At 43.0% G+C, this 27,121-nt stretch overlaps 1 protein-coding gene across 3 annotated transcripts in view; it reads left to right on the forward strand.

The window, feature by feature from the left end:
* LOC146350193 (interleukin-1 receptor-like 2) overlaps positions 1 to 22,420 on the forward strand; it is a 48,510-nt gene extending 26,090 nt beyond the window's left edge. For all 3 annotated transcript variants that reach the window (XM_084844435.1, XM_084844436.1, XM_084844437.1), the window contains exons 7-12: positions 6,956 to 7,021; positions 8,821 to 8,944; positions 13,197 to 13,333; positions 14,355 to 14,483; positions 19,670 to 19,819; positions 21,964 to 22,420. In XM_084844435.1, the coding sequence (XP_084700561.1) occupies positions 6,956 to 7,021; positions 8,821 to 8,944; positions 13,197 to 13,333; positions 14,355 to 14,483; positions 19,670 to 19,819; positions 21,964 to 22,346 (989 nt within the window). In that variant the 3' untranslated portion in view covers positions 22,347 to 22,420. The remainder of the gene's footprint in view (positions 1 to 6,955; positions 7,022 to 8,820; positions 8,945 to 13,196; positions 13,334 to 14,354; positions 14,484 to 19,669; positions 19,820 to 21,963) is intronic.
* Positions 22,421 to 27,121: the final 4,701 nt, after the last annotated feature.

Here is a 27,121-nt window from a genome sequence, read left to right on the forward strand (position 1 = left end):
GTAGGGGGGGAAGTGTACTGCCTAGGCTTCCTTGCTGTGTTGTTAAACTCACACAGGTGCTTAACTCACTTGTTTGTTGATGCTTTGTCATTGGGGCTGAGATGCTTCATCACTGGGGCTCCTTGCACTTGGAGAGCTAGCTCCCTCTCTAGCATGCCTCCTTATATTGATAGGCCCAACTGTTACTGCAGTGAATCTGATTGGAGGGCCTCGTTTGAAAACAAGGGAGGCTGTGTGTGAACTTCTGATCAGAACTGTCTTCCACTGGCTGGGAATGTAGGTCAGTTGGCCCCCCAGGGCCTGGTGATCCCTATTTAAGAAGGACTATGGAGGGTAATGACTGGAAGACCTATTTAGGGGAGATCCTCAATTCGATAGGGACGGACGAAAGTCCCTTACCTCGTCCCGCAGCTTGCGTCGCGGTGGGGGGGAGGCGCTTCGGTTCTCCCCCTGAAGTTCATGGTGGGGGGGGGAGGCGCCTCGCCTCGCCCGGCCGAAATTCAGGCTGGGGGGGAAGCGCCCCATCCCTCGCCGCCGAAATTCAGGCCGGGGAGAAGCACCCCGTCTACCCAGCCGCGAAATACAAAAGTAAATGTAAAAAAACCCCAAGACACACACGTGATAGGCTACGTAACAATTTACATAGCCTATCATGGCTAGATTTCCAAAGTCAGCCATGATAGGCTACATAAATCATTACGGAGCCTATCACGGGTGACTTTGAAAAGAAAAAAAGCGCATACGCAAATGGCGGCGCCCATGGGCACTGCCATTTGCGTTCCTTATTTGGGCCTGGGTAGTCTATGTAAAGATTTACGTAGACTACGGCGAAAATAAGGGCAACGCTATTTGAGTTGCCCTTATTTTTGCCGTAGTCTATGTAAATCTTTACGTAGACTACCTGGGCCCAAATAAGGAACGCAAATGGCGGCACCCATGGGCGCCGCCATTTGCGTACGCCTTTTTTTTCCCCCCCAAAGTCACCCATGATAGGCTACGTAATGATTTACGTAGCCTATCACGGCAGACTTTGGAAATCTAGGCATGATAGGCTACGTAAATCATTACGTAGCCTATCACGTGTGTATGTGTGTTTTTTACATTTACTTTGTAATGGCGGCGGCCGGTCGGAAGACTGGCCCCCGCCCCTGCCAAACCGCCGCCGGGAGGGACATTCAAAGGAGGTAAGTCCCATCCCGGGGGGGTAGCGGAGAATTTCACCGCCAATTTTGGGGGGCCGAATGCGTTGGCATTCGGCCTCCCCGAGATTCGTGGAGAAATTCTCCGCCATCCCTACAATTCAATGGGTTGTTGGAGAGGACAGCAGACAAAGAGTAGATGATTTGGGATGGATGTGGTTTGTAAGGATTGAGTCTTCTGTGTGTGTGTTTATAAACTAAATGTTAAGCTGAACCCTTAAACTGGCTTTATTTAATGAACTGCTCTTTAAGGTCTAAAACCAGAGCCCAAACTGAAGCTAGCCTGCCTGTTTTCTGTTTATAAGCACACTTTTCTACTAGTTAGTGTTGTACAGTGACTCTTGTCAATATAGAGCTATGAATTGCTTTTATTCCCCCTTTCTGAGCTTCGGATTAGTTAAAATATGTGGCTGAGGTTCTTTTCAACTACTCAGGAATCTTTGTTAGTGCAACAGCTGCAAGACCTGTAAGTTGCTGAATTCTCTCCCCACCCCCCATATTTAGCTCTGTACTGTAAGTTTGTAAGGGGTTACCCCTCTGAAATTTAGTTCCCTTTGCTGTGCCCTTGTTTTGGCTTCAGCTGCTATTTATGAATTATAAATGATTAGCTGAGGTAAGTAGATAATTAAGCAATTTCACTTGCCTTCCCCTTGTACAGGTGCTGAACTTAACAGCACAGTCACTTAGAAAGCAACCTGAGAGAAATCAAGGACCAGGTTCTTTTGTAAGACTCTTCTGTAGCTGAGTCTGAATGTTATAGCACCTCCAACTGTAGCTTTACAATATGGCTAAAATACATCCCTGTGTTGCTGCACATGTAAAAACCATGTTTCTTGAAAAATACATCGGAATAGCAGTAAGCTGTCTTTACCTGTGGATATTGTGCTACTGTTGTGTTCTTTAAAACCCCCCCAAAGAAGTTGGATTTCTGCAGTCTGAATCAAGATGAATGGAGAAAACATTGGAGGACAGCAATTTAATGATGACATCATGTAGATGTCCTGTAAACCGTGAGTGAGCAAAGCATGGCTAATCCACAGTAAATGCCTAGTATGTAAGCACCATGTTTTCCCAGGGCAGGCTCCTTGAGATAGATATAGTGAGGTGCAGGTAGATATCAGATCTGTATTTATTCTCTTTTGCACTTGCAAGCAGTGATTCTCCTTTTAAAAATCCTTGTCTGGTCGCCACACTGTAGAATTAAGGCACAGCTGGCAGGTCAGATTAAGTGACTTCTTTGGGCCCTTGAAATGCAATCCTGGCTGTTCTTCAGGTAGAAGGCACCAGCAGATGGTTGTGAAGGTCACCTGCTGGGAAAAGTGAAGGCCGCTTGCTATAAAGGTAGGGCAGCGGGCACCAACTTGCTGAGGCAGCTGGCACAGCTGATAAAGTCATCTGGCTCCGAAGCCAGGATCAGCTTCAGTTAATGCAGCCTGATGCTGTGAACATGGTGCTTGCAGTCATAGAATCCTAGAATAGTAGGGTTGGAAGGGGCCATCGAGTCCAACCCCCTGCTCAATGCAGGAATCCAAGTCAGAGCATTCCTGACATGCTGCTTTGGGGTAAGGTTATTGAGAGGGTTATGGCAGAGCAACTGCAGGCATTCTTGGATGAAACTGATTATCTAGACTATTTCCAGTCTTGGTTCAGGCCTGGTTTTGGGACCAAATTGGCCTTGGTTGCCCTGTTGGATGACCTCTACGGAGAGAGGGATAGAGGGACTGCAACCTTGCTTCTCTTACTCAATCTCCATGGCTTTTGATACCATTGACCATGGTATACTTTTAGGTCGGCTTCATGGGATGGGTATTGGGGCGCTGTGCTTCAGCGGTTCTATTCCTACCTACAGGGTCAATCTCAGAGTGGTGTTGGGGAGGTGCACCTTGGCCCCCTGGCACTTGTGTTATGGGGTACCGCAGGGCACTACTTTATCCCCAGCAGTATTCAACATCTACATGAAGGCGCTGGAAGCAGCCATCCAGGGATTTGGAGCAAGGTGTCATCAGTATACAGATGACACTCAGCTCTGTTTTTCCATAACATCTGAATCAGGTGTGGCCATGCAAGCTGTGGACTGGTGCTTGGATGCTGTGGAGGGCTGGATGAGGGCCAATAAACTGAGTGTCCATCCTGGCAAGACGGAAGCACTGTCGGTCGATGGGTCACAGGGCTGAGAAATAGGTCAATTGCCTGTTTTGGTTGGGATTATAATCCCCTGAAGGAACAGGTGCATAGTTCAGGGGATTTATTCCTGGACTTATCTTTGTCACTTGAGGCTCAAGTGGGTTCAGATGCTAGGAGTGACTTTTATCAGCTTTGTCTCGTATGCCAACTATGGCCATTGCTGGGCCAAGATAGCTTAGCCACAGTGGTACAGGCATTGGTAACCTCAAGATTGGATTACTGTAATGCATTCCATGTGGAGATATTTTTGGGCTTGGTCTGAAAGCTGTGGCTGGTGCAGAACACAGTGCAAGGCTGCTGACTGGGTCTTCTTCTGATAGGAAGCTACACTCTTGCTAAAAGAACTGCATTGGCTACCCAATAAGCTACCAGGCCAAGTTCAAGGTGCTGTTATCAACATTGTTGTTGTTCAGTCGTTAAGTCATGTCTGACTCTTCATGACCCCATGGACCATAGCACGCCAGGCCTTCCTGTCCTGTGCTCTCTCCTGGAGTGTGCTCAAGTTCATATTCATTGCATCAGTGATGCTATCTAGCCGTCTCATCCTCTGCCGTCCCCTTCTCTTTTTGCCTTCAATCTTTCCCAGCATCGGGGTCTTTTCCAGGGAGTTTTCTCTTTGCATTAGGTGGCCAAAATATTGGAGCTTCAGCTTCAGTATCTGTCCTTCCAATGAGCAGTCAGGGTTGATTTCCTTTAGGATTGACTGATTTGACCTCCTTGCAGTCCAGGGGACTCATAAGAGTCTTCTCCAGCACCACAATTCGAAAGCATCGATTCTTTGGCGCTCAGCTTTCCTTATAGTCCAGCTCTCACAGCCATACGTTGCTACTGGGAAAACCATAGCTTTGATTAGACGGACCTTTGTCGGCAAGGTGATGTCTCTGCTTCTTACTATGCTGTCTAGGTTTGCCATAGCTTTCCTCCCAAGGAGCAAGCGTCTTTTAATTTCATGGCTACAGTCACCGTCTGCGGTGATCTTGGAGCCCAAGAAAATAAAATCTGTCACTGCTTCCATTTCTTCCCCTTCTATATGCCAGGAAGTGATGGGGCCAGATGCCATGATCTTAGTTTTTTTTAATGTTGAGTTTCAAACCAGCTTTTGCACTCTCCACTTTCACCCTCAACAAGAGGCTCTTGAGATCCTCTTGGCTTTCTGCCATTAGGGTGGTATCGTCTGCGTATCTGAGGATGTTGATAATTCTCCCAGCAATCTTAATTCCGACCTGTGAGTCATCCAACCCGGCGTTTCTCATGATGTACTCTGCATATAAATTAAATAAGCAGGGCGACAATATACAGCCTTGTCGTACTCCTTTCCCAATTTGGAACCAATCAGTTGTTCCATGTTGCTTCTTGACCCTCGTACAGGTTTCTCAGGAGACAGGTCAGGTGGTCTGGTACTCCCATCTCTTTCAGAATTCGCCACAGTTTGTTGTGATCCACACAATCAAAGGCTTTAGCGTAGTCAGTGAAGCAGAAATAGACGTTTTTCTGGAATTCTCTTGCTTTCTCCATGATCCAGCGAATGTTAGCGATTTGATCTCTAGTTCCTCTGCCTCTTTGAAACCCAGCTTGTACTTCTGGTATTTCTCAGTTCACATACTGCTGAAGCTTAGCTTGTAGGATGTTATCAACATAAAAAAGCCCTAAAGAACTTGGGGCCAGGTTACCTAAGGGACCATCTCGCTCGTTAGTCCCTGACCAATCTCTGTGATCATCAGAGGGAACGCTTCTGAGGGTCCACCTCAGAAGCCCTTGTAGCAGAGCATTTAGTGTTGCAGCACCCACCCTCTGGAACATTTTACAAATTGATATCAGACAGGTTCCATAATTCAGACATTCAGATGGCTTAAAACTCCTCTCTTTACACAGGCTTTCCCTGAAGTGTGACCCAGCCAGCTATGGTTTGTAGCACATAGTAGAGTGTGCATTTTTATTGCTGATTAACTGTATTGTGTACAGCTATTCTCGGTATAGAGAGTGTCATGATGTACCTGCCTGTCACATAGCTGTTAAAGATTAGGAGCCTGTCAGAAAAAAGAGATGGCAACCATAATTTAAGCATTAATAGGTGTCTCGAACCTGAATAGTGCAAACAAAGGAGGAGAAGGGATGCTGCAGCCCTGCCGCTCTCCTCATGACATTCATCACCTTCTACTTGTGGAGGGCAACAGTCTGAAGAGGAGACCTCCTGTATCCATGGAAGCTCTCCATGTGAGCCAGAATCCTGAAAAACCTGTGTTCTGGCTTGCACGGAGAACCTCCATAGATACCAAACTGCCTGGCCTGTTTGCAGTTGAACAGTGAAGTCGATCACTTAGTAAAGTAGCTTTTATTATGTGAAACAGTCAGATCAACAGCACTTTAGGTTATAGACATCCTCAGCCTCCAGCAGCCTAGGACTAAGACCTCTAATTAGCTTTGCACAATAGTACATAGACTATTCAAAGATATCTTCTTTGATGGATACACTGTTTCTTTCAAAGTTGCAATGAAATTAGCGCAAACCTTCAGTGTGAAACCTGAGTGGCTTTTTCAGCCCTTCCCTTAGGGAAGGTATTCCCCTACGGACCTCTTTTGATGGGCCAGCCTTGTAGAATGCCTTCTCAAAATTGCTCCTCCCTCTTGACCCAACGTCTGTCACTCTGTCTTAACTCCTCTCTCTCCATAAGATTTTGTATTCCTACAGATGAAGGAGTTTTGGTATGGCAGTGAATTGACTGATTAACTGGCATCTGGAAAGATTCTTCTCTTCTACTAACTCCCTGCTCTATCTCCTAAAACTTTGGTAACTCCCCCACCGCTTCGCCCTCTTCCTCATTGGATTCTGACTGGTTCCCAGGCCCTTTTGAGATGCTTCTGGAGATGTACTGGGCCCAATCCTTACAAAAGATACAAGAAACTGTCCTCTTCAAACTGTTGCCTTCTGCAAGTAGAAGGTGATGACTGTGATGAGGGAGAGGGGTAGGGCTGGCGCACTCCTTCTCCTCACTCATTTTCACTATTCAGGTTCAGAATGCTTGAATAGGGCTATGGTTATACTGGGATTCAAATTTAGGCTTTTAATAGCAAAGCACTCAAAGCCCTGGGCCTGGATGGATGAATCTGTCAGTTTTGCTTTCTCCTATATTCAAAATCAATTAAATCTCAAGTTCTTTCCATCCTGAAGAAATTTGCACTTTGTGGTAACTTCATATCAAAAATTAACTGTAACAAAATTCTCACCCTTCCCTACTTGTGGGACTTACAATTAAGTGAGTATAGGATTACAATCTAAGAGACAGTACTGAAAATCAGGAAGTCCCCAATTCAAATCTTGCCTCTGCCTGAAATTTGGAAGGTGGTTTTAGCTCTGGTCCCCCATCTATTTACAGAGTTGGCATAAGGGTTTCTGAGATGATGTTTGCGTTTTGACCACAGTAAACCCCAAATAGTAGTGCTTACTATTACTATTATTGCATGCTGATCTGAACTATTGTGTCAGTTTGTTGCGCCCTATTGCATTTCTGTGAATATGCATATATGTGTGATCTTCTTTTTTAAAAAATATATCTGGTTTCTTTTACTACTAGGGAAACAAAACAGAAAGAGAACAGAGATTTTGTACCCTAGAAACAATACAATTGAAGCTGAACTTGGTAAGTCTTTGGTTACTTTCTTACTTTTGATAGGTTGTTCACATCTTTGGTCATCCTTTACCCATGAGCACTGAGAATGGAAGACAACACTATATTCTTTTTCTGTTCTTCTGTTCCAAGAGTTGGAAGTGGAAGGCAGCCAGCACAGGCATGAGGGTGGAAGAAGCCCCATCTCACTTTAGAGATGCAAGTGATCGTTTTGCTTGGTTGCACTCCTACCATTATTTCCATTAGTCAAAGGCACTATTAAAATTAAAATTGTAGAGCAACAAAACCTTATAAAATACTAACATCTTAAAGGAACAAAACAGTATTTATTGCCCATCTAAAGCAAGGTAAGATCTGATGTCTCCTCCCTCATAAGGGAATTCCACAGTTGGGGTGCTGCTACCAAAAAGGTCCTGTTCTGAATACCCATCAATCTAGCCTCTCTAGATGGGAGGACATATAACAGGGCCTCTGATGATCATCATAAGCTACAGGTAGGTTCATATAGAAGGAGACATTCGTTCAGATATCCTGGCCCCAAATAGTTTTGGGCTTTGTAGGCTTTATTAGAATTTTCTGGTCTTCTAATTAGAGGTGCAAACTAGTGTGTGCAGGGGAGTGGATTCAATTACTTAGTGCACTCCACGAGCCATACACTGTATACACACCTACATCGGAGTTACTGTACATCAGGGATTCTAACACAAAACTCTCAAAGTGGCCATAGAGCTGTACAAAGACCTAGGGTGTCTCCAGATGATTGTATGATCACCCTGACTCATTGACAGAATTTTACAGGAAGTCCAGACAAAGTTGTCTTCCATTTGCAGTCCTCCTGTGTTTTTCCACTATTTCTCTCTCACCATAATAAATCCATTAAGGAGAGAAAGATGGAAAATATATTTTCATTGATAGCTAGTAGCAGGTTTTTATTGCCTTGCTTCATTAATGGAATTTTATGGGCGGTCCAGATGATATCTTTTACTTGTAACCCTTCCATGTTTTCCCACCACTTCTTCCATCTTTTTCTTACTGCGGAGAATCTGTTAAGAAGAAAAGACAGAATAACTGCACATTGCCTTCTGCTTGCTAGTTCTACAAACCTTCCACCTGGAAGCAAGCCTAATCAAAGGCAATCAGTTAATGCTCACATTTTAAAGCTGAGGCTAAGAGATAAGGGATTAGAACAAGGCCAGCTTGTGGTATGAGATCTAACTTTTATTTTTACATGCTGTTGTTAAATGACTTGGACTCAGAAACCCTTGCTGATCTACTGCAAATCATCCAGAGATCTACCAGTTCTGACCACCCTTATTCTATAGCACACTAAAGCCTGATTCGCATGTAATGCCCAATTCTTTGGTTAAAGGACCTAGGAATTAGCATGACTATATGGAAGCGAGCCTCTAGCCTACTAGCCACTTCCACTTTCTGGAACAACCAAGGAATGCCTCTCATTGTTGTGATGTCCGAACCTAGAACTTCAGGTTGTTTAGGGGTTAAACAACTCAGAGTTAACCCAACAACAAACTATGGTCATTGTTTACAGTCCAGTAATTGGCCATTACATCTGAACCAGGTCAACACTGCAATTCTAAACACACTTAGTAGGGAGTAAGCCCCATTTAACACAGTGGGACTTACTTCTGAGTAAACATGCATAGGATTCCACTGCCTATTGCCTAACAGAGAAATTACATGCTCAAGTTGGTTTGCAGGCTTTTTTTTTTTTTAAAGATGTTTTCATAATATTATACAACGACAGTTGATTAAAGGCTTCTGATAACCATTTTCTGGTACCAAATTTTCAGGATCCAGCATATTTACAGAGTGCAATGTGTCAAGTTACAAAGACAGTTTTATTTCTATATCTTGGAAAGTCAATAATACTCTCGTTGATAATTTGTTTAAACCCAGAATTGAAGAAGGAATTCAGTAAGTATATATTTTTCATATGTAAATAAGTCAAGCAAGATTTCACTTGTCTTTTTTTAAATCCAGAAACTAATTTCATGGTTGTAAAGTCTAATCTAGAGCTAATCTTCATGGAAACGCTTAAAGAAGCATTTTCAGCTTTTCTCTGCTTTTTCCTGAAATCAGGTTTGGGCAGTCAGTGGCATACGAAGCAAGAAAAGCCAAGTATGCCCTACCTAAAACCCGTCTTGCTTTGTGTGTCCCTCATGGGCCAAAGACAATTTCATCATGAAAAACATCAACCCCATGGTCGCTGCTCAGCGAATGAGAGAGTTGTTACCTGCCCCTGTCAATGCTTCCCTGCTCAGGAATGTTTACTGGAAAGGCTGAATTAAGCCCTTGTAGTTTACTCCCCCTCTCATCCAGCATTGGGGTGAATCCCCCATCCTGTATCCTTGAGAAAAAGCAAACCTTGGTTCATCCTTCCCAGTCCCAATCCTAAACATAATACTTACTTGGGAGTAAGTCCCACTGTCACCTGTGACATATACTTCCAAGTAAACTTCCTTTGGGAAAGATGGGATCCAGATGAACTGCTTGAGACCACACAGGAGCCAAATTTACTTCTTACTAGGGAGCGAAACTTATTTCTGAGTAAACATGTCCAGGACACTTTTGTATGCAGGCTTCCTTCCCCACTTTTTTCTCCCATTCACCAGACTGCATTAGTTAGCCTTCTTCATTCATAAATACTAGCCTTTGATTAAGTCATTCACAATCACATCCCCAGTTCCTTCATTCACAACCCCACAATGGTGGTGTTTCGCCCATTCGACAGATTATGACCTTCTTCATCCAGAAATACTAGCCAGTTTCCTCTGTTTGTATGATTTTCCTGCTTGTGTGTGTGGGGGGGGGGGAGGGGGAAGCAAGAGGGCAGGAAGAGCAAAGGCGGTGGCTGCGGCAGTAGCTGTCCTTCTGAGCATTAGCAGAGGGAGGCTGCGGCAGTACTAATGATGATGATAATAACAGACACTGCTGTGGCGGTGCTCCTAAGCCGAGGTGAAGTAAGGCTCAGTTTACCTATCCCTACTTCTGAGTAAGCATGATTACCCAGCACTCAATGAATGAATATGTAAAGGGAGAGGCAGCAAGTGAGCAGTTTTAAGAAAAAGGGCTGGCAAAGGAATTCTCCCAACCCCTCTGCTCCTGTAGGCAAAGTGCAATTGCGGGCAATGAATTACTTCTGGGTAGACATTTAACCCTCTGATCTCCACATATTACTTTCCCTTCTGCTAATCAGCACTGCTTCCACTAGCCCACAGCGAAGCCACCTGAGGTCATACAGATGGCCAAATTGCACCCAAGCCGCTGTGATGGAAAAAACTGTCACAAAATGACTATGGGGAAAAAAAAAGGATTTAGGGCAAGAAACACCATGCTAGCTATAATGTGTCATCTGACACACTCGACTTGGGGGGAGAGCAGAACTGGAGTAAAAGCCTTGTGTACATATTCCCCTAGAGAAACAGGATTCAACTATGTTTTGGTAGTTCCTAACAGAAGATGAAAGTATCAGCTACCTTGGGGTATTGTTTACTACAGAGCAATATTTAACATTCTTGCTTCTTCATATAACATCTTTCTACCATAGTTTTCAAATTGTGTTGAGGGAAAATCTGAAGTTCCTTTCTGAGGAGATCAATAATGGCAGACAAACTTCCTGAAAGCTTGCCTACCATTTACTGATATTCCCCCACAGTGTAGAAGTGCCAGGGAATATTGACTAATGTAGAAGATATGCAAATGTTTCCATAGAAGATAGTAAAATGTTTTATTTTCTTTCTACTTATTCATTGATTATCAAAACCCTGAAAATGATTACATTTCCTCCAAAAGAGACCTCTTAAGTATCCTTGTGCTTCTAGAATATGTGACAGTGTGTGCCTTAAAGGGTGAGAGAGAGAACTCCAATCTTATGTCTAAATTTTCATCCATCTACTCCAGATTCCTGGTTGTGCAGTAGCATAATTTGAACTCTGATGTGTTGTACAATTAGTTTGAAGATAGTTCACTGAATACTTTCAACCTGCTGGTTGTAGAGGATATGGTTGTCTTTCATCCAGGTTGCTGTGCAATGTGATACTCTGCCTTTAGTGTGACTGTCATAGCCATCTATTGGATTATACTAGGGATGTCAGAGAATTCCTCCACGGATCTCGGTGAGGCCAAATGCCAGTGCATTCAGCCCCCCGAACTCTGTGGCAGAACGGCCTTCCACCCCCCCGCCCCTCCGCAGATCCCCCCCGGGATGAGACTTACCTGGGGCGGATGTTCCGGATGGCGGCAGCTCCAGAGGTGGCTTCGGTGGCGGTGGCTGGTCTTCCGACCGGCTGCCGCCGCTGCCGCCATTTGCAGTCTGTTCCCCCCCCATTCATGATAGGCTACGTAAAGACTTACATAGCCTATCACGTCTGGGTTAAACAAACAAACAAACAAACGTGTACACAAATGGCGGTGGCTACGACCGCCGCCATTTGCGTTCCTTATTTTTGGCCGTCTTAGTCTACGTAAATATTTATGTAGACTAAGATGGCGAAAATAAGGGGGAACGCAAATAGTTTAGTGGATGCTATTTGCGTTCTGCCTTATTTTGGCTGTCTTAGTCTACGTAAATATTTACATAGAGTAAGATGGTGAAAATAAAGGGGAACGCAAATAGCGTCCGCTACGCTATTTGCGTTCCCCTTTCTTGTCTTCATCTTAGTCTATGTAAATATTTACGTAGACTAAGACGGCCAAAAATAAGGAATGCAAATGGCAGCGGCCGTAGCCACCGCCATTTGCGTACGTGTTTTTTTTAATAACCCAGATGTGATAGGCTACGTAAGTCTTTACATAGCCTATCATGGCTGAATTCAGGGACACAAACGGCGGCGGCTACAGCCGCCATTTGCATCCCTGCTAGCCAGCGGCCGGATGTCTGGCTGCTGGCGGAGCCGGCTGGCGGCTCTGTGGAATCCCCGTGGAGCGGAGCCGGCCGGGCAGGATTCCAGGGGGAGGTGCGGAGCGCCCCCCCGGCGAGGATTCCGGGGGGAGGGACAGAGCGCCTCCGCCCCACCAGCGGAACCCGGCGGAGCCAGGTAAGCGGGGTTTCGTACATCCCTAGATTATACCCATGACAACACTGCTAGTGATGAACGCAGAGTCCTGTCTTCCCATGTCATATCCACATAGGAACTGTTATGGGATAGTCCTGTCCTGCAACTGCACTAGTGCTGTGCCAAAACCTCACCCGCCCTTTCACAACCTCTTTGTTCCCCTGCGAAAGAGGCAGTCATTTTTCTGCCTCTTCTGTTGGGTTGCTGAGAACTTCAGAGAAATTTCTCAGGGGACAGGGCTTCAGTGCTTATCTTACTGAAAGGAAGTGGTTGAGGGGTGTGTGTGTGCTCTTTTACAATTTTCCTCCATTCTGTCCTTACAGCCTCTCCAGCTGCTTCAGCTTCTTGGAAAGCCCGCTAGAGGACTTTAGCAGGATTTCCTCCCTTGGGGCTTTCCAGTGCTGCCTGCTGAATGCCTAAAAGTTGAGCGAGGAGTTATTTTTCTAATTATTTTTCTTCCTGTTGTTGTTAAAAGGACTTTGGTTATTAAAGGACTTTCAATAACAAACCAAAACTAAAAATGCCTCTCTTAGCTTTCAGGTACTCTGCAGGCAGGAGCAGAGGGAAACCCCAAGGGAGGAAGTCCTGGCTAAGACCTCCAGGGGGCTTTCCAAGAAGCTGAAGCAGCCAGAGAAGCTGCAAGGACACAACGGGGGGTGGTGGTAAAATTAAGAGCACCTCCCACTCCCCTTTGCCACCTCCTTACAGCAAGGTAAGGAGTCAAGCCCTGCACCCTGAGAAATTTCTCTGAAATTCTCACCCTTTCCCACAAATTTTCAGGTGCAATTTCTCCCCACCCCCCCAATGGTCAAAAATAAACACATCAAAAGATTCAGCACAGTGCTAAACTGCACCCACTAGAGATTTCACATGGGAACTAGTTCTTTGAAGGTGGCTACATAAGAAATCTGAGGACTGTAAAATGAGAGGACTGTATCACATCAGTTCCTGCATATCTGAGTCAGCCTCAGAAAGTAGGTGATGTGGCCTCATATATCCAGCAGTATATTTAAGTCTGGGCTGAGATGTTGTACCTAGTATCCCTTTGCCCCAAAGAAAATCCATTATTTTGTGCATATCTTCATTGTGTACTTTGGTACTTTCTGGTACAGAAAAGAATTTCCTGTTGAAGGAGCACAACTTTATGTAGTGCCTCTGAACATTACAAAGTTGAAAAGTGAAGATTATGGCCAGTTGTTTGTTTGCCATGCTGGTGAAGTTGCTGCATACATCACAATACAACGTCCAAGTATGTCTTCTAATTTTTATTAGTACAAATGTATAGCTGTGAAAAAACCAAATTAATAAGGAACAAGGGAAAGATAGAGACATGCAAAGGAATTAAGAAACTGCAGGATCTCCAAAGTCTGAAATATATTGCGTACACTAATGGGAAGTATGGGATGGGCCGTAGAGATCCTCTGCATGCTTACCTGGAAGTAATCCCTACTGACTGCAGTGAGATGTCTTTCCAATAAGTGGAAAGACACTGATTGTCTTTCCAATAAGTGGAGAATTTGCAACAGCAATAGTGCCACAAATTTCTTTGGATTGTGCTTATACATTTGGGATATTTTCATTAATTGCCATGCTGCAATTTCCAAACTCAGTTTTGGTGGGGAAGTGTGACAAATTCCTCATATGCTGAAGCTGCATTAAAAACAAGCACACATGTTAACAAAAGTTTACTTCAAAGATGCAGTCCTGGACTAATGCCAATGGATGCTATCTTGAGGAAACATTGCCAAATCTGTCCAGGTCACCATTGACCCTGTTTTGCTGAAGAGCAGCAGGCCATTTAAAATCTGCTTTTAAAAACGTGGGTGCATTTCAAGTGCATCTTCAGTGCAGAAGAAGAGCCTTCCCCCCGTGCCACATATAAAGGCTATTCTTGGATTGTGGCCTGCATCACAACGATTATAACGAATATTAGCTCCTTGAATATACAGTGTCAAATACAGTCAATTTAACAATGGGGAGAAATCAAATTTAAAGTTGCTCTTCTGTCTGATACAAAAGCACTTCCTGGTGGGTCAGTGCCACAACCTCTATTTTGTAAAGTGCTCTGCCTGCAGATTCTGGTGCCGTGCATGCTGCTTTTTCAGCTGGAGAATCAAGCAGCATCCCTGGGGGGAGATGGCCTTGGCCAGCAGCTTCTAGTTGCTCACCACTACTGCAGCAGATTCAAATACATTTGTTTATCTACTTTGCTTATATCTTTATATCTGAGTGATTTCACTTCCAATGTTGTTTTTTGTTTTCTGATGCAGCTAAAAATCTTACAGGATTTGTTGCGTTGGTATTACTAATAGTTATTCCTATATTCATCTGCGTGTTATTCAAGATTGAGATTGTACTTTGGTATCGAAAGTCTTGCCACCCATTTCTTCATAAAAAAGGTAATGCCACATTGTTTACTGTAAGGAACTGTGAAAGGAAAGGAACGCTGGATCCAGTGCCCAAAAATAAGTAAAGCATGCCACAGCAAATATGTGCATAGTTGTAGTGAAAGATTGATAGTAGCATTAATTTCGACATATGGTGGCACCATGACAAGACAGTGGCTGTTGAGATTTTGGGTCAATTATACTGTTACAGGAGTTGCCACTGCTTTGTAGTGTGATAAATATTTGCCCCAGAAGCCTTTGCAACTTACAGTACTCCTGCACCAACCTGCATAATGGCTATCTTGCAAATATTTATCCCAAATAGTTATTTGGTCTTCCACATTTTTCTTATATGTATCTCTCTCATAAGTTTACAATTTCCATAGAGAAATAAATGATATATTAAAATGTATTATTAAATGGGGAATTTTGTATTTACTATTAATTTAGTCCAGTTTAACTTCAGAACCTATACCAATTGGATTCTAGATACCCTGGTATCTGGCAAAGTTGCTTATACCGAGCAAAGTTCAAATAGGCACATGTAACTACAGACTAAAACGTAAACTGAAAACTATGAAATGCTTTATTTAAGAAAATTACAAAAATTAAGAAAAGATAGCATGGTGGATCTATGAGCATTAGAAGCTTTTTCTTTGATTACTTTAGTGACAGTGAAAGAGAATATATAACATAAATATGAGATTAACTAAAAGAATTGCAATTGTCAAAGCTGGCACAAATGTAGAGATCAACATAAGAAACTGAGCTTCTAACATTGTTGTTTGAATAATATGACCACTCCTCTACACCTTCCCACATTCTACTTGCATTTTAAAGTGAAACTAAAACATGCTAAAATCAATAACTCTCTTTTTTTACTTTCTCTTGCACATTACTTGAATGTAAAAAGCTAAGCTAAAGCACTGCTAAATTCATGTAGACATCAAAAAGAAAAGGGTTAATATTATTTGCAAGTTCCAAAATCTAAGAGTCTAAAAGGATCCATATTTACCAAAATCCTTGAGTCTGGTAATCCAATAAAAATCAAAGCCGAAGCAGCTAGACAGTGAAGTAAAGGAAAAGATGAAATCAGACACACAGAACTCTTGCTACACTTGTTCTGGCCAGAGGTGGGTGCTCCAATGAGTGACGAGACAACCACCTTCCAATAAGAAATAAGGTGCATGGGTGATTAAACCACCCATTTACCAATCAGAAGCAAGGTGTCTATTCCCCCCCCCCCAATAATATGACATTTTATGCCCACATGATTTGGGAATGACATTATCATTTAAAGGTGAATCTAAGACTTCCTAAAACACACATCTGCCATCTGGGCACGTTATCTTGATTGATGTGTTTCTCCTTGGTACATCTTCTTTGAACTTACGGTTATCTTTGGTCATATTTGGTCACATCTACTTCAACACCTCCTCCTGGTCATTGCTCATACTTGTTAGGTCTTTCCTCATCCAACAAATGTTGAGTAGGGATATTCTCTTATCTGCAGGCACACAACATGAGATGTCTAACAGTGATTTTTTTCCTCCTAGTTGGCATCTGAGCATGCTCAATTCCCTTCTTTTGCACATATCAGCATCTCTGCCAGGACAGTTTGCCATGAATTTGCTCTGCAAGAAACCATTGCAAAAGGCAGCTACATTTCCCCCCTCTACTTTCAAAGCCAGTAAAGTGTTACTTAGAGGTATTATACTGCCATAACATTAATTGGCATAGAACCACAATTTCAGTATCTTTTTGCCCATGGGTCAGGGGTCTGGAATATCAGTATGGGATCTTCTTAAATATGCGTCTGATGTCTTTTAGAGGGTCTTCCTAAAAACAGTCATTCAGATCATTCACCATTCCAGATCAAATTAGGCATAGAATCATAGAATAGTAGGGTTGGAAGGGGCCTACAACGCCATCGAGTCCAACCCCCTAGTTCACTTTGAACTAGCCTCTTCAGTCTTTTGTTAGCAAAAGTATTTAACCCTTTCAGTGCCTGATTAACATTTACTAAAGTCTGAATATAAGCAACTAAGGGCACAATCCTAACTAGATAGGTGGCCGCCTCCAAACTTGGAGGTGACCTCCTATCCAAAGCAAGGCAGGAGAGGCATGGGGGGGGGGATTGTTCCCTCCGTGCCTCTCCTGCCTTGCTATTTTTCGCTAGACAGCTGTTTATGGCTGTCTAGCAGCGGGAGGCCAACCGGGAGAAGAAGCTGCCATACGACACATTGGATGTATTGTACGTGCGGCTCTGCTCTCCCCGCCCCGAAACGCCCCTTTTCAGTCGCTCGGTGCTCCTCTTGTGAGCATGGAGGACGGGGCTTCTCCACACTGCCTCGGAGGCAGCATGGATGAGGGGAGAGGTCGGTTTTCCAGGAACCGACCGAGGGGGAAGATCAGTTTTCCGGGAACCCACTTTGGAGTGCGGGCTCTGAGGTCGGTTCCCAGAAATGAGCATATCCTATGGCCTGCTAAACAGTGGCTACTGGCCGTAGGATTGCTCCCTAAGAAAACTATCATCATCATCAAGAAATGTTGTGTTTGCTGATGAAGAAGTTATGCACATACACATGGCGTAAAATAAATCTTGTCTTTGTAATGTTTGTTAAGTATAAATGTGCTGTTTCTGTAATAGCACACAGAGTAAAACAGGTTTCTGATCAGTACTGTTTACATACCCATCATATGAAGATGAACTTATAAACACCTTAAAAAAATAAGAAAATAATTTGCTGTGGTTATGCAACTGTATGAGTAAATGTTATTGAATGACCATTAAAATAAAATCATAACCTTTTTTAAAACTTAAGATAAAAAATAAAAGAGCCTATAGAACTATGAGTTGTGCTGCATACTGAAAGTGCTTTGCAGAACACCACAGTACCTACTAAAGATACCAATAGAACAACAACTTTTACAAAAATGCAAGAGGTGAAATGAAGTATACAATTCCCTTGCAAATTTTGAGACCCCCATTAATAAGTCAGAAATTAAGAGACTTTTAAGCTATCCACACTGGATATTGTTACTACCTGAGCCAATAAGAATGTGGCCTACTAAGGAAATACTATACTTGTGTAAAACTAACAAGTCTGAATAGGTTTGAAGCACCAAGATTGCTGAAGAACCCTACTTATAGTCTCTAAAAGAGGACTGCCAAAATGTAAAGACCAAGGAGAGAATGTGACAAATATTTGTCCCAGAAGCCTTTGCATCTTGCAAGACTCCTGCACCAACCTGCATAACAGGCTACCTTGCAAATATTTCTCCAAAATAGAGTTATTTGGTCTTCCACATTTTTCTTATATGTGTATCTCTCTCATAAGTTTACAATTTCCATAGAGAAATAAATGATATATTAAAATGTATTATGATATGAAGTTTGAATCTGTTTGATTCTTAATGAAGTATTCTAGTGGAAATGTTTGTGCTGACAGGCTGTGACTTTTGACTGAACATTTCACTGAGGTTAGAAAAAGGAAGAATAATTGCTAAACAATGTACATGTTCAAGTTATGATACAAATGACATGAAATATTGTAAAAAGCTGAGAAGTAATTAAATAAATATATTACTTCCCAAAAGCATAGCTGAGAACTTTAGGAAAAAAAATAACTGATTGTTAGAGAAATTCCTGCTTCATGAGAAACATAAATAGTGGGGGGAAAAACCTACTGATCCATGATCAAAGATAAATACACAAATCTATAGCATAATATCCCAAGACAAGGACAAATAAGAACATAAGAAGAGCCATGCTGGATCACACCAAGTGTCCATCTAGTCCAGCATTCTGTTCACACTGTGGCCAACCAGCTGTTGATTAAGAACCCACAAGCAGGGCATGAGCGCAACGGCACCCTCCCACTCATGTTTCCCAGCAACTGGTGTCTATAGGCTTACTGCCACTGGTACTGGAGGTAGCACATAGTCATCAGGACTAGTAACCATTGATAGCCTTTCCCTCCAGGAATTTGTCCAACCCCCTTCTAAAGCCATCCAAATTGGTGGCCATCACTATATCCTGTGGTAGTGAATTCCATAGTTTAACTATGTGCTGTGTGAAGAAGTACTTCCTTTTATCTGTCCTTAATCTCCCACCAATTAGCTTCATAGGATGACCCCGGGTTCTAGTATTTTGAGAGAGGGAGAAAAATGTCTCCCTATCCACATTCTCCACACATAAGTTTGTACACCTCTATCATGTCCCCCCTTACCCTCCTTTTTTTCCAAGCTAAACAGTCCCAGCTGTTATAACCTCCTCTCACAGGGGTGATGCTCCAGCCCCTTGACCATTTTAGTTGCCCTTTTCTGCACTTTTTCCAGATCTACAATATATTTTTTTTTAGGTGTGGTGACCAGAACTGTACACAGTGTTCCAAGTGTGGCCGCACCATAGATTTGTATAGGGGCATTGATTGATATTGGCAGTTTTTATTCTCAATTCCTTTTCCAATTATGCCTAACATGGAGTTTGCCTTTTTTACAGTGGCCGCACACTGGATTGACATCTTCATTGAGCTGTCCACCACAACCCCAAGATCTCTTTCCTGGCCGGTCACTGCTAGCTCAGATCCCATCAGGCTATACTTGAAGTTGGGATTGTTTGCCCCAACGTGCATCACTTTACATTTGTTTACGTTGAACTGTATTTGCCATTTAGATGCCCATTCTCCCAATTTGGAGAGATCCTTTTGAAGCTCCCCACAATCACAATCCCTTTTTGCTTTAACCACCCTAAATAATTTGGTGTCATCGGCAAACTTGGCCACCTCACTGCTCACTCGTCACTCCTTATTCCTAAATCTGTCACAGTAGTTACTTTCTATACTGTTACTGTAATGACTGAACCCTGGAGATCATATGAACAGGACCTGTAAAACGTCCACTTCCAGGAGCTGACAGTGTTGGCTTTGGAAATAGTCACATTGCCAGCCCTTCTCATGTATCCTCCTGAGTTGAAACATTACTGAAGCAGTATGGGAAAGAATTGCAAGAAAGCTGCCATCATGCTGCTCCTGTAATGTCATGTAAGAAGTTACTCCAAATCTGAATTACCCCATAAAATGTCTCTTACATACATGGCGTATGTGCCATTCTTCTTGCTGGTAATAGGTAGCTTAAATATAGCACCTTTGTGATATTGCTCAGCTCTGCAAATTTCCTTGGTATGTGGTGTTCAGTTTCAGATGGGAAAGTCTATGATGCATATGTACTGTATCCAAAAACCGACACCCAAGACTCCTTTGCTCTGAAAGTGCTTCCTGAGGTTTTGGAGAAACAGTGTGGGTATAATCTATTTATACTTGGCAGGGATGGTTTACCAGGAAAAGGTAAAATGTAAAATTTTTCACATTTTAAAATGTATAGTTTTATCTTAGTCTTACTAGTAAGATTGTTGTAGTGCTATTGCTAAACCTTTCTTTCTTTCTTTCTTTCTTTCTTTCTTTCTTTCTTTCTTTCTTGTCTTTTTGGTTACCTTTTGGCCCCAAGCCAGCCTGCAGATTAAAACATATGAAACAACACTGTAGTAAGGAATTACCATGACAAATTAAAAACAGAAGAAAAATAACTTAAAAAAAAATCTGTAAAAAGAGAGCAGAATTATACTGAAAACCATTTAAATGCCAGATGGAACAAAAACATTTTAATGGCCCATGTAAAACTAAATAAAGAGGGAGTCAATCTGACCTTCCTAGGCAGCACAATCGGGGTGCTGCTACGGAAACAGTCCTGTGTTGTGTTCCCACCAATCTAACCTCTCAGTGCTGGGATACCTAGCAGGACCCCCAAACAGATGTTAAATTATGGGGAGGTTCATTTAGTAGGAGATGTTCCTTCAGATATCCTGGCCCCAAATCATTTGGGGCTTTATAGATAAGCTGCAGCACCTTGAATTTTGTCTGGAAACAATTGGAAGCCACACTTTGGTATTTGGTATAAGGGTCAGCAAACTTCACACCAGAAAACAATCTAGCCAATTTTTCATTTTGCAGTAGCTGCAGTTTCTGAACATACTTCAAGGGCAGCCCCATGTTGACCACATTGCATTAGTCTAAATGGAGGTGATTACAGCATGAGTCGCTGTGGCCAGATTGTCCTCCTCCAGGAAGGAGCACAACTGGCAAACCAGTTAAAGTTGAGCAAAGGCACTCCTGGCCACAGTAATCACCTAACACTCTAGAAGCACTGCCAGGTCCAGAAGCATCCCCAAGCTGCAAACTTGATCTTTCAGAAGGAGTGCCATCCCATCCAGAACAAGTTGGTCAGTAGACAAATGAGCTTGTCTCCTAACCAGCAGTACCTCCATCTTTTCTGGATTGAGGCTCAGCTTGTTAGCTCATATCCAGTCCATTGTTGTGTCCAGGACTTCAACAGCCTCCTTGGAATCAGTTGAGAAAGAGGGATAGACCTGGGCACCATCAGCATGATGGTGAGACCAAACCCCCAAACTCTGGATAAGCTCTGCCAGCATCTTCATGTAGATGTTAAAAAGCACAGAGGACAAATTAGAAGTCCAGCGGCAAAGGGACTGAGCAGTAATCTCTCAGCACCACTGTCTAGGAATGCTCAGGTGGACAGGATTGGAACCACTGTCAATAGTGCCTCCAAATCCCATTCTGGTCAAATGTCTCAGAAGCATACCATGGTTGATAGTATCAAATGCTGCCACTGAAAGGTCCAGCAGAACCAACAGGGACACACTCCTTCTGTGTAGTTCTCTGCATAGGTCATCCACCAAGGCTGTTTCTGTCCCAGTACTGGGCTTGAGCCCAATTGGAAATTACCCAAATCCATTTCATCCAAGAAAACATGGAGCTGAGTCACTACTGCTGACTCCGGGAACTTACACAAATAAAGAATATTAGAATAATGTAAAATGCACTGCATTTGGATCTATACACCTTGTCATCAAACTTTCACTTCAATTGTCTGAGTTGTGCTCAGTAAATATGCCGTCACTCTATATGTTTGAACTTTTCTGATGGTCAGTGATGATGGTTGGTATAATGGCAAAAGTAGACATGCTAGGGAAGCAATCTTTGTATATTTGTCTGTCTTATAAGATTGAGAAGTGGTGGGGGTGGGGAATGTAATTCTAACAACAGAAGGTACACGCAGGTGAGGAAGGATATACCCTGATCTCCCCCACTTCTCATTCAGTTGTTGCAGACACATTTCTTCCAACCTGGTTCTAATACTGAGAGTGAGCCCAGGTTGGGAAATAAGTAGGGCTGGAAAAATGTCCAATTCTTAAGTTCTTAGCCTTTTTTTTTAGGAGTCAGAATCAGATTTAAGCCTATTTCAGTCTGTACCAGGCTAAAGACATGTTTCAGTATCATATGTCTAGATGCACAGATTTCTTGGTTTTTTCCAGCCCCTTGAGAACACTTGCTGCACTGTTAAGAATTCCATGCATGTCTCAAAAAGTAGATCACTTATCTACAGAAGCTCACATTTGATCTTGCATTTACAGCTTTAGTCAGTGTTGTTGATGAAACCATAAAACAAAGCAGAAGGCTGATAATTATTCTAGTACCAGGACTGCCCAGCTCAGAAGAGGCTTCGGAGCAGCACATAGCTGTGTACCATGCCCTCATACCTGATGGAATGAAAGTCATCCTGATTGAAATGGATACAATGAAGGATTATAGCAACATGCCAGAATCCATTAGATACATCAAGCAAAAGCAGGGAGCCATCAGATGGAAAGGGGACCTCTCAAAGAGAAGCTCTCGTTCTCCCAACAGCAAGTTCTGGAAAAAGGTCAGGTACCAAATGCCACCAGAACACCATATTTCCCATGATGTACCTTTGGTGCCAACATCTCTCAGTGCCCGTCAAACAATAGAAACGTGAGCTGTATGCAATGTTAGCAACTCTTCATGCAACTGCTTTGAAGAGCAGTTTGGACGTGGTAAATGGACTCCTATGATTACAGGACATCCATGCTGGCGCTGATTTTTAGCTAATTAGCACGTTCAGGTGCAGAAACAAGTTGGCATTTCAAAGCAAAAAAGAATAAACTTGAAAGGACATGTTTTATAAAGGTCCACTGAGCAGTGTTTTTTGCCGTTTCTCCTCGTTAGCAAGAGAAGATACACACAATGGCTTTGCTCCTAACAAATTCCTGCAGATCACCTGGGGCAGCATGGGTAGCTGGATAAATAAAGTTGAAATTCTGAGCATCTTCTGTGTAGTGAAACCTGCCCCTTGCCAAACAGACTATCAAATAAATTTAATCTTTGTGTAAAAGGTTTGGATCAGGTGGGGTGGGGGGATTGCATCTGCAGCATAAGTTTACATGTATGATGCCCCACCCAATTAGGGATATGTACATGGTAGCCCTTAGCTGGATTGTGGGAAGTGTTTCTCTGTTGTTCTTATGTTCAAAATTGCCAGTTTTGTTTTGTTGTTGTTTAACACTTGAATGATTTTGATATGGCTGAAATCATTCAGAGGCCCTGTTTACTAATGATCTCTTTCTCTCACCATGGTGCTTGATGGATATGCAGGATGGCCACTTTCCAATCCATTCACACAGATGATCAAGAGCTGCAAAGACAAAATGATCTTAAAAAGACTTTAAAATCCAGAAACCACCCTATCTAATATTCAAAGTAGTGACAGGATGAACACTCCCTTGTAAATCATCACTGTACTTATTGTACATATCCACAGTTTTAATGCAATTGCCATTGTCTGTATTTTTTGCATTTCCTTTCCCTTTGACATAATTTTTCCCCCTACACCCATGTCTGTATATACAACCCCAACTTAGGATAACATTTCATGCATTTGATGAAGTGGACTCTAGTCCACACAAGCATATGCCATAATAAATGTGTTAGTTTTTAAAATGGCACAAGAATATGTGTTCCTTCAGCAATATTTGCATTCTGAGACTGTTATGAATATTAGATGATTCTCAATAAATATGTTATTCAGGTGAAAATGTAATATTTGAGGGATAGAGATGGTTTTAACGTTAACATCTTGAATGCTTTAATTTTAGTTATATATTTCTTTTAATTGTTTTTATTGATCCAGGTGAGACAGCAGAATTCTAAAATGTGAAATGGCTTATCTTTGCCAGTAATACTGGTGTGTAACAAACTTATCTGAAAATATGCCTGGAATTAAAATAAGTACATTCATGGTGAACCAGCAAGGAGACAATAGATTTTTCTTGGCTGTGTCCAAAGAAGTTTGAAAAAGATCACTTAGTTTTGGTTTCATGGTGAATAGGGATGTAGCAAGGCATTATTTAACTGAACCCACAATATTCATTTGACTGTTAGTTTCTACTGTTCACATTTCACTCATGCCTGTTTTGTTTGTCATTCAACAAATTCAATATCCTAATGCTTGTATTTACAGTGCATATTTCTCTGTTGAGAGAAACCTGTCCCCTAGGATGTGCAAAAGGTGGGGCTGTCAGGAAGAAACCTTTCATCCATGTAGGATATTGCACAATTTCTATGTAATGGAATTGGGTCTTATGTTACTTCTCTCTGGTCTTTAGAATACAGTTCTTTGCTCAAGGCAGAATACCAGTGTAACAGAATACTCTGTGTGCATACCAGTCAAAGGTGCCCATTTAAAAAACAGGGTTAATAGTCTCAGCCATATATTTCAATTTTCCTGTTGTATTCTGGAGATTGGGACAAAATGTTTGCCATGTTATAGTGAAATGGAATGGACTATAAGAACAGAAAATATACAATTTTTATACAAAACCTAGTAAGCTATGATTGGACTTAATGACATTTAAGTGATAGTAAAAATTAAGGTGCTGTGTCCAGGATAGGGCTGTGCACAGACCTCCCGATTTGCTTCAGAGGCCGATTCGGATCTTTGGAATCAACCCGGATTCACTTTGTACTGATTCAGACCCAATCTGATTCACTTTGGATTTGGATTCAAATCAAGATTTGGATATCCGAATGATTTGGATTTTACGGTTTCCCATTGACTTGCATTGGAAAACAGGAATGACCATAACTCTTTCCGTTTTTATGATAAATACATGAAATCTGGGAACCTGGCAGCACCAAGAAAGGTGACTGAACCTACCAAATTTCAGTCAGTTTGGACTGGTAGTTCTTGTGCTAGGCACAGGTAAAATTGGTTTTTTTCAAGGAAATCTCTCAAAGCAAAGCTATAATTCTTCAGTGCTTCCACAGAAGTGCATGAAATTTGGGCACCTGGCAGCCCCAATAGAGGTGAATGAACCTGCCAAATGTCAGATGGTTTGCCCTGGTAGGTTTTTTTGCTAGCATAACATTTCCTTTTCTCAGAAAGTAAAACAAAAGGTAAAAAACTGTCGGCCACACAGGGGATTAGAGATCCCAATCAGAAGGTGATTCTGATTAAAATGACTAAGGTGACAATTAGGAGGTCACTATCTCTAACCTCTGGTGTAGGTTTTTTTTGAAGTGCAAAAGTACTTTCCTTCTGTCTGTCCTGAATCTGCCACTGACCTGAGGCTCTCATTAAAGGAAGAAAGAAAAGTTAAATATCTGTTTGGCTGCAAATTGCAATACACATTACCTAGAAAAGTCACACTGACTGAACTCAATGGGGCTTACTTATTAATTGCACTGCTGCACTTTCTCTACTCCATATAATTTTAGAAACCTCCCCCTTATTGGCTTTTCTTCTAAATTAAATAGCCCAGACACTGAAGCCTTTTATAAAGGAGTTGTTCCAGCCCGCTGATCATTCTGGCAGTCCCTTTCCCTAGGAAAGGGTAAGATGAAGCAAACATTCAGAGAATACATATAGCCTACCCTGATCCTATTCTTCTTAAGGTCATCTGATGTACACAAGGGAAAACAAGCGACAGGCAAAGTGTCTTAGAAAATCAGCAAAAGTGATGATGTTTCATATTATGTGTATTGTGTACTGCTTTGCCCCACAGTCTATATTGGACTGTGTATTAGTGTACCTCTTCGGCCACACACTTCTTGTGCACAGTAATGTGTATCGTGCACTCACACAGCACACACATAAGACCAAAAGAAAAGCAGATACAGATAGGGATGGACGAAAGTCCCTTACCTGATTCCTCAGCTTGCTTTGTGGTGGGGGGGAGGCGCTCCGTTCCTCCCCCCAAAATTCTGGGTGGGGGGGAAGGCGCCCAATACCTCCAGCCGAAATTCTGGCCGGGGGGAGGCGCCCCGTCCCTCTGGCCGCAAACCTCATCTCCTGCCAGGATGCAAATGGCAGCGGCCGTAGCCACCGCCGTTTGTGTCCTTGCAGCCAGCCGTGATAGGCTATGTAAATCTTTACATAGCCTATCACGGCTGACTTTGGGGGGGGGGGAAGTGCGTACGCAAATGGCAGCGCCCATGGGTGCCGCCATTTGCGTTCCTTATTTGGGCACGTGTAGTCTACGTAAACATTTACGTAGACTACGGTGAAAATAAGGGCAACGCAAATATCGTTGCCCTTATTTTCGCCGTAGTCTACGTAAATGTTTACGTAGACTACACGTGCCCAAATAAGGAACGCAAATGGCAGCACCCATGGGCGCCGCCATTTGTGTACACATTTCCCCCCCCTCCCAAAGTCAGCCGTGATTGGCTACGTAAGGATTTACGTAGCCTATCACGGTGTTTTTTGAAAATCTAGCCATTGTCAGGGTGGACACTGAGCCCATAGAATCCCAGAGTAGTTCTGATTCGGAGGAAGAGCAGTCGCTCCTGGGAGAGGAGCGCGCCCCTTTTTCCCAGGGCCCGCAGCTGACAGAGATTCCTCCCACCAACATCCCTAGATTAGAAAGCAGTCCAGGGAGTGACCCAGCACCGATAGCAGACTGGTTGGATGCGCGGCGCAGACGCAGAGAGCGGCGCCAAATGGAGAGCGCGGAAAGGAGGCATAGTGCCCGGTTGGCGCTCAAAGAACGGTTGCGCCCAGAGGATCCAAGGGAAAAGGGGAGGGATTCTCCCTAGTCCTTATATTCAGGGGTCTGCCAGTAATTGCCTTTGAAACGGGGACCAACTGTTCCAACTTAGGGCATAGGGATGTTGCTGCTCAGATCTAGTTGCTACCTGTAGAGTTGTAAGTTGTAAAAGAAGAATAAAGCTTTGAAAAGAATCCCGTTGTCTGCGTCTGGACTTGGCTACTGGATTGGACTGAGCGAGCCCTCCAAGGAGCCCTTGACAGCCATGATAGGCTACGTAAATCTTTACGTAGCCTATCACGTAGTTTTTTTTTCATCTTGGAAATGGCGGCGGCAGCGGCCGGTCGGAAGACCGGCTGCTGCTGCCGCCGAACCACCGCCAAACTGCCGCCGGGAGCCACCAGTGCCAGGGATATTCGACAAAGGTAAGTCCCATTTCGGGGGGGGGGTGGCGGGGGGGTGGCGGACCGTTTCTCCACCAATTTTGGGGGCCGAATGCGTTGGCATTCGGCCTCCCGGAGATTCGTGGAGAAATTCTCCGACATCCCTAGATACAGAAAGAGAACTACCCATAAGCTAAGGGGTGAGGGGAAGGGAAATAACACTAAAGCCTAACAGAAGAGAAAAGGTGTTTTTTTTTTGTATTTGTTTTTTTTATAAGAATATAGATTGTTGAAAAGTGGGGAGGGAAGGAATAGTAACTGAGGAGGGCAGGGAGCCAAACAAC

The sequence above is a fragment of the Heloderma suspectum genome, chromosome 3, assembly GCF_057233095.1.
Source record: "Heloderma suspectum isolate Gila_16-S chromosome 3, 16-S_ref, whole genome shotgun sequence".
NCBI classification, from domain to species: Eukaryota; Metazoa; Chordata; class Lepidosauria; order Squamata; family Helodermatidae; genus Heloderma; species Heloderma suspectum.